The sequence below is a fragment of the Sebastes umbrosus genome, chromosome 17, assembly GCF_015220745.1.
Source record: "Sebastes umbrosus isolate fSebUmb1 chromosome 17, fSebUmb1.pri, whole genome shotgun sequence".
In the NCBI taxonomy this organism is placed as follows: domain Eukaryota; kingdom Metazoa; phylum Chordata; class Actinopteri; order Perciformes; family Sebastidae; genus Sebastes; species Sebastes umbrosus.
Window position 1 is genome coordinate 13243789 of NC_051285.1, and position 8863 is coordinate 13252651.

General features: G+C 40.2%; 1 protein-coding gene across 1 annotated transcript in view; it reads right to left on the reverse strand.

The window, feature by feature from the left end:
- Window positions 1-6781, reverse strand: part of ubl3a (ubiquitin-like 3a) — a 38594-nt gene extending 31813 nt beyond the window's left edge. Inside the window, exon 1 of the mRNA XM_037748286.1 lies at window positions 6086-6781. Coding sequence (XP_037604214.1) covers window positions 6086-6118 — 33 coding nt within the window. The 5' untranslated portion in view covers window positions 6119-6781. The remainder of the gene's footprint in view (window positions 1-6085) is intronic.
- Between the last annotated feature and the right edge of the window lie 2082 nt (window positions 6782-8863).

The window sequence follows — 8863 nt, forward strand, 5'->3', positions numbered from 1 at the left end:
CAGCGTTTCATCTCTGAGTCATCAATTTCCCCAAATGCTTGAAATTAATATTGAAGAATCGAGCACAACTCCTGCACCTTCAGAACTGCTGTCGGAACTTTCCGTTGCGCTCCGAGGCCTACATGTGACAATGTCAGAGTCAATATGTCAACTACAGCACCCGGGCGAGATGATGTAATACTGAGCCGTGACTCAGACTCGCAACACAAGGCATCGGCAACCGCACACATATTCACTGACATGCTTCATCCAACTGTCAGGATTCAATAGTGATCTTTCTCCCTCTGAACGTGTCAATCAAAGCCCCGTCAGCAGCTCCTGCCCGAGGCTGAAGAGCGCCTGCGGACTCCTCTCCGTCTCCAGCTACTCGGTATCATAAGTGCTGAGCTAAGCTCGAGTGGGAAGAGGGACAGGGAGTGCTGTTTTCAGCAGCAAGGATTCCCCAACCGTTGTTCTTTCATCCGCGGGCAACACACCGCTGACCTCCGTCCCTAACCTTTGACTCCTTTGTCTGTGGGTGTTTGTGGGTGTGTGTCTTTCTGTGTGTGCCCCAAGGGAACTCTTTAACAATGAACTATAAACTGCTTTCAAAGCACCAAAGTTATAATTAGCCACACACAGAGTAGCAGAGGTAACTCACTTTTAGCCACATAATGATACAGTAGGGCTGTCAACAAATATTCTAAATTAGAATAGATATTTGAATTGTTCAGACCTATGTGGTTTTTTTTAGAACAAATATTCAAATGTCAATTTTGGCCATTTTTGACAGCCCAATTATACAGTAATACAAAAATGCATGATTCTGAATAGATGTTTAGTCTCACATCACTGGTTGGTCACAGCTTGTATATTATAGTATTGTTAATACAGTGAGTACAAGTGAGCAAGTGTGTGGGATGCTTTGGTTCCTTCTCAATCAATAGTTTATGATCCAACACACAATAAGTCAATAAGACCTTACGATGTGCTAGAAAAGTCATATAATTTCACCTGACATTTGAAGGGTTAATACGTTCTATCGTACCTCTTGGTCTGGGTGAGTATTAAGGGCTGTGATTGCCACCTCCAACACAAATTAACACATAATCACCAATGCACAAATGACAGGGTGTTTGAATACTTCCCACTGAGTATGTATGAGTGCGTACTTGTGGTGACAGTGTTTATTTCTTCATATCTTATCAGGATCAGATGTGTGCCTGAACGCCTTTAGAAAGCACTTCCGACCAGGAGGAGAAGCCATGCTGTTCCAACTTTGGGCTTTGGCTTTATCAATGGTTCATTAATTATTTACTAATGCTTTTAGGCTGGCCTACACTAAAAAATGTGAGAGACCCCACACATAACGACATGTTATGTTCAATTTAACCGTTTTGTTCCTATAGTGTGTGGAGAGCAACGATTTGGCCAAAACAGCACACCACACACTAACAGATTTAATTCATGAACAACAAGAGTAAGAAAGCGATCAAACATGACTTTAGTGAAACAAACATTGCGGACAACGGGCTGGAGGAATTAGCAAAGTCATTTTTGCACTATTTTGTACTGAAAATTCCTGAAGAAAAAAGAAAAATAAAAGGTGGAATTTAAAAAGACAGAATCAAAAAGACAAAACCTGCAAATATTCACATTTGAGAAGCTGGAACCATGTCATTTTTGGCTTTTTTACTTTGACATAAACGATTAATTGACTTAACATGAATAAAGGCGTTAGATACAACTGATAAACTCTTATGATAAAGTGGAGCCGTCATGTACTTCCCTCTGTATGTGTGTGTATGTGGATCTCCCGGTCTTGTCTGCCGTGCTTGGGACGTATCGTAAGCGGTGATGTTTGAAATTCACTCTCTGCTCCGTGGGACTGTGTATTTATTCAGCGGGTCTTATCTGAAATGAGGTGCTTTATTCTTCTTCTGTACTACTCTGTCTCTCTCTTTCTCTCGTCTGCTCATTGTTACAAAGACACATACCTGCAGTGCACCCCGACACAATCCTTCCACATACTCACACCGGCGTCCAGACCTGGCGTCCCACTGTTGCCACGGGGACCATTTCAGCCCTGTCAGCACTTCTGAGGTCTGCTTAGAGCGAGGCAATTTGCCCCCCTCCCCATCCTTCACTCTTCCTATCCCTCCAACCCTCCTGCTTTTCAGGACGGAAAAAAAATCAAAAGCTCCATTCTCAAGAGGCATGACTATTCCTCCTCCTATTCTTTCTCTCAGATTCATTCACCCACAATGTTTGGCGCTGGCAATCTCCTCTCCTCCTACTCTCACTCCCACTCTCACTCCCACTCCGCACAGCCTTTATGAGTGTGTGTGCATGCACTTGCTCCTTCCTCAGACTGAGAGTTGGGGGGGGGGGGGGGGGGGGGGGGGGAACGAAGGGTGCATCTGCTGCTGATTTCAACCACACAGGATGAGTTAAATGCAGACAGCTGATATTCTCCCCCAAATATCCTTGGGGGACTCAAGGAGCTAGTTTGATGTATAGATTGAGCTAAGCCACAAAAGGAAGGAAGCAATCGCTCTGAAGATTATCACTTGCAGGTTTCCTGAAACATCTTACTTAATGAGCAGGATTTGACCTTTATGCTTCTGCTGCAGGCATGTTAATAACATGAACCTGAAGACAGCAGCTCTGGCAGGAATAAAACCCATTTAAAACAACGTCTGAGAGTATGCAGTTGGAAAAATATTATTACTTTTACCGTTGAACTTTATGGCCGACACTGTCGACAAATGATGCGATAATAACGTGATACTTCCCCCTCAGGGAAATTCTCACAGCACAAGGCTGAGCTATAAAGCAGCTGGCAGGGATTCAGTGTGTTGCTTAAAGACACTTCAGCAGGGAGGCTTCAACCAGAGTCCGCTGTGTGAATGATAATCTTATATTGCACAAGAAAAACACTATTAGGACTGACCCATAACACTGCGACTAAAGTTCATATTAAGAAGTCTCACACATCTACACAGATGGTGATGTAACACAAGACCGTCCGTGAACGTTTCTTAGAATTAGCTACTGGTTAGAAAATTTGAGATTTGACTCATGATTATGTCCACAATCCACGACAATCCAATTTTTTTTTTACGATTTTTAATGCCAGAGTTGACGTGATGTCATATCTGTTCCGTATCCGTCACCAAAATAAAACGCAGCCGGCTGCAGTGAGCCGAAATGACAAAGCAGAAAATAGCAGAGGGTCTTTGTGGATACGACCTGCACACTCACATTTTAACCCAACGTGATAAACACCACACATTCAGTAGAGTAAAGTATTGCCAGGAAAAGCAGAGCAAGACATCATGGCTAAAACAGCATGCTAACTCTGTCATGGACAGGAAACGTTATCGCATTGCGGTAACGTGCGGTCAAGCCAGCCACCACTCGCATCTCCGTAGTCAAATCGGCAGATGCTATAACTGCAGAGCACCCATATACTGGGTGTTAAATGCATTCAAACCGCCCCGATGGAGCTAACCATGGATGTTTTAAGGGGACTGAGCAAACGAGAGAGCTAATAATGAGATTGATTGATTATATTCTCCACTAGTATAAAACATTATATGTCCCTTATAAATTAAAAAGAACATACCACTAATTTGTGAAGGAAATGTATTAATAAATAATGCCTGACAATGACCTCAGGACATCTCTGACTACATACATGCTGAAAATCAAACATTTTACTGTATTGAAAAGTCCCTAGAAGTGTATGATTCAACTTTTTCCCATGGTCAAGTGTTAAAAAAGTTAACAAAAATCACAATAAATCGTAAAATCGAATCACAATACTTGTAGAATCCTAATACTTAAAAATCGCAATACATATCGAATCGGCACCCTAGTGTCGTGAAAGTATAGAATCGGGAGATGGCGTATCGTCCCAGCCCTAATGATTATGTCCATAATCCTGGGAAATTCCTTGTGATGCGCTATACTTAGATGCTTTAGCTTTGACTGGACCTCATATACGTCGAGGCCGGCTCACCTCTAACTTCCTCACAGTATTATCCCAACAACATAATGGACCTGCTGTTGAGGGGATCAGCTGAACTTGGACGCAGGCAGGAGTACAGGCACAGCTGGGTTAGCTGATCTCCGCGTGGAGGGGCACATTACATGGTTTATCCTTTCTATACATAGACCTGGAATTATTCTTAGAGCCACCCACCACGCATTAGCGGCAAAGATGACAGACATAAACCTGCCAGACAGAGGGGAAGTATCACGTCTGAGACTGGGTGAACCCAGCTAAACGCTTTTTATACGCCTTTTAATTTGCGGAATGGCTTACCCACGAGATGTTGACATAAATCTTTATGATGAGATGTTCATAACCCACAGTGCAGTCATTAAGCCAGTGAAAGATAAGTCATAACAGGATAGTGTCTTGAGAGGGTCAGGGTAAGCTTATAAAGTCACCTGATGATGACCACAGACTTAAGGTCATAGTTTAGCCTCCTTTTAAAGCACCACTACATCAGTAAGTGTGACATAATGGGGTTGTAGCAGCAATGCAATTACTGACCAGCAGAAGAGCACCTAGCCTTCTCCTCAACTTGCTATTGCATCCATTACTGATCACACTGTCCATTTTCCAATTTCTCATTTAGTCCATACAATATTAGAAAATACTGACAGAAGCCAGTCACAATTTCCCAGAGCTCAGGCTGACGTCTGAAACCCAAATGTGTTTCAATTTACAGTTATACACAACAGAGAAATCAGCAAATCCTCACATTTTAAAAGCTGGAACCAGCGAATGTTTGTCATTTTTGCTTGATGAATGACTACTCAGACTGACTACACTACTACACTCATCAGAATTGGCAATTCATTTTCCCAATTAACCAATTGATATATCATTTCCCCGTTCTTTAAAGAACATAAAGTCAGCATTAGTGTTTGGTCAGACATCCATTATCATCATGAGGCAATTTAGTGCAAACTTTTCAAATCCATCCGAGGATAAACAGCTTTACCAAGCAACGATAATGTGTAACAAACATTAATACGCAGTTTATGTTCGCTGTGATGGATTGCAGAACATAAAGACGTGTCGGGAGTGCGCTTATAGAGTTTCATACTACAGTATAGAGAAATCAATGGGTGTCAATCGCTGCCTGGAACTATAGGAAAAATGCATCAAAAAGCTGTACAATATGTAGGCCTATTTTAAAAATGGTCAGCAAAAATGTAAAGGAATGCATGAGTTAAAGTTAAAGACTTGCAATAGATTAGACTAGACATCCTTGTGGTTTTCAAAGTTGGGTTTTTAGATTTCCAGTGAAACTTGGAAAGTTAACTGTGCCAGATTAACTTTATTCTGATCAAGTTTTACCTCCTTAACTTTAACTCTTGCATACCTTTACATGTTTGCCAGCAATTTTCAAAATACATTTTTTTATGCATTTTTCCTATAGTTCCAGGCAGCCATTGGCTCCCATTGTTTTCTCTATAGTATGAAACTCTTCTTTATGTTTTGCCATCTATTTCATAATCAAAATGTCATACTGGGCCTATACAGCGATGTTCTCAAATCAAATGAATAAAACCAATAGTAGCAGTATTTAAGAACACTCTTAAACGATGCTCTTTTTTTGGTCAAAAACCCAGAATGATGGATGTAAATGGGTGAAAGTGTGAAATTCTCTCACCATGTCCGCTGGGGCGAAATTAATAAAACCAGAAGTAGCAGCCTTTAAGAAGACTCTTAAACAATGCTCTTTTTTTGGTCAAAACCCCTGAGGAAATAGGTGGATGTAAATGGTTTAAGTGTGAAATTCTCTCACCATGTCCGCTGGGGTGAAATTAATAAAACCAGAAGTAGCAGCCTTTAAGAACACTCTTAAACAATGCTCTTTTTTGGTCAAAAACCCTGAGGAAATAGATGGATGTAAATGGGTAAGTGCGAAATTACTCATTTACAGGGTAAGTGTGAAATTCTCTCACCATTTTCCACTGGGGTGAAATTAATAAAACAGAAGTAGCAGCCTTTAAGAACAGTCTTTTTGGTCAAAACCCTGAGGAAATAGATGGATGTAAATGGGTAAGTGTGAAATTCTCTCACCATGTCCGCTGGGGTGCTGCTGCTGCCCGTCATCGTGAAGGTTTTCCCGGTCCTCGCAGGGGTTCACACTCACTCACACAACACAAGACAAGGACACTAATATCCCCTCTTTTCGTGTCTCTTGTAAGAGCTCAAACAGACGTCGTTTGTTGGGGTTTACGAGCAGCAGGAAACAAAAACACAACGTATTCCCGGTGACTTCTCTTCGCTCTCTCTCCACAGTCACAACACTGAGAGGTAGTCGAGACGTGTTACGACGCTTCTTCTTCCTCTCTTATTGCACAATCATGTCGTTGATCATTTCCACACTTAATTGGGGTAATTTTTGGAGGTGTAGTTTAATGCAAGCTGTCGACCCGAGGGCCTCCTCCGACCCTCCAACATATGAAGAATATCCTGCTTTAGAAAAGGTGCCTACGCCATGCGAAAAAAAAACAACACTGCTGGCACATCCGGACACGGATCTTTTTCCTCCTCTCTTTGGTGTGAAAAAGAACCACAAATATCCGCAAGGTTACCGGTTACCGTCCTGTTATAAACTCAAACACTTCCGCCGGTTGGTAGAAAAACGCGCCACACGGTGAAAGCTGTCGGTCCTTCTCTTTAAACCGGGAGTTTGTGATGATTGTTAACGTTACCGACTGCGTCGCTGTACCTTTACGAGTCGTTCAGCTGTCATCCTGCCGCTCTGAACACTAACGACAAGCTAGGACCGGAAACAGACACGGGACTTCCGGTTATGGCTTTAGAAAATAAAACTCAGTATGCGCATTTCTTTTTACTTTTACTTTACTTATAAAAACTCACTTTTTTTAGAATTTGCTTTAGTCGTTTTACTGTTTGGGGTTTTTATGTGTTTAGTTATGGGCTTTTAGTACATTTCATTATCCTATTGTGTTTTAAATGTGTTCTGTTTTTATTGTTAAGCACTTTGTAACTATGTTTTGAAAGGTGCTATATAAATTATTATTATTATTATTATTATTATAATCCATAGTTCTGTTATAAAAGTGGGGGGACAAAAATAAAATGTTACCCCCATCCCCAGTATAAATTATATATTTTAATTATTTATAAAATATGAATGACTGAACACATAACAGTTATATGTGTGCATGTATACATCAGAGGGGGGAAATAGGGTTGCAACTCTGCAACCTCAAAGTTAAACAAGCAATTATTGAGAATATTCCACTGTTACATTCATCAAATGATCACATTATTTTTTATCATGTTTATTTTTGTTTATAACTTATTTTGTATATTGTATTTTAGTAGAATTTCAATTTTTTATTCTTATTTTATTCTAGCGTTTATATATTCTTCTGTTATTATACTGTTTTGACTTGCACCAACATAACCAAAGCAAATTCCTAGTGTATACCTCTTACACCTGGCAATAAATACGATTCTGATTCTGATTCTGATTCTGATTATCTTATATCAGCATTCTCTATTTGATATATCCTTTATCCTGACAAAGAGTTTCAAACAAGCAAAGTGAGAAATACTTGGCTCTCATGTGATTGAGGAAGTATTCAGATCATTTGCTTAATTGAAAGCACACAGTCACATGCTACAGTCACAGTCGTGTGAGGACGGCAGCTTACCTCAGCTTACTTTTGTGCACCTTACACCGCCTCAATTCCACATGCACACCTCACATTACTGATTTTAATAACACTCACACTCCAAGCCTTGTTCAGTTATGCCTTTAATTAATTTGCTTTTTTTTTATAAATTACTTTTGTTAAACAATTGACATCTCCCATATTTGTCATGGCTCAAGAGCCAGGTCGTTACACCATTACAAATAAAAGTCCTACATTCAAAGTTCTAATTAAGTAAAGGTAAGTATTAGTAACAAAAAATACTTAAAGTATCAAAAGTGTGCAGAATGGCCCCTGTTGGTGTTACATTGTTATATTATTGAATCATTATTATTGATGTATTAACATGTAAGCTGTACTTTAATGTTGTAGCTGGTCGAGGTGGACCTAATAACTACCCATAACATAAAGAAAGACATAATAGATTTTAAAAATGAAATTGCAATTTATTCCAAAATGTTCAATACACTTTTGATAAATGGCATGTAGATGTTTCATTTTGAGTTTATGTTTTATTTTGAAATCAGAATTTTTTTATATGCGGGTTTAATGTTTCTCAACGTGCTGCTTGACGCAGCCCCTTTAAGAACATGGCGGCAGTCCACAGATTGTGGGGTTGAACCACAGACAGGGAAGAGAGTGCTGGAAGTAGTGGGAGCATGAGTGGGAGAGCTTGACTGCACACACATCCTGAGAAACAAGCATGGAGGGGATGTGGGGGGGTTCCTTCTTGTAAAAAGAGACACAGAGAGGTGAAGGGGTGTAGATAATCAATAGGACCTTTCTGGGAAAGTAGTAAAATCATGACAGACTGCCGTTAATGTTGATATGCTACCTCATCCAAAGACACAAATAAATCTTTAAGTGTCTGTAAAGTCTCAATAAAGCCTTTTCTAACAAATAAAAGCATGACACTTTATTGAAGGGAAAACTCTTTTTCTGCCTGCCATTTCTGGAAAGGTCAAAGGTCAGGGTCAGCTGCAGAACAGCACTTCTAGAGCTGCATTTGTAATGTCTTTAAACTTGAGTCATCTCGGATTCACAGTACTATAGTGCTCAAAAATGTTTACAGTTATATTTGCAGTCATGCATGGTGACAGGTGGTCCATTAGAAGTGATCAGTGACTTAGAGGATAAGACTAGGGGACAAGGTTGTTCATCCTTCTGT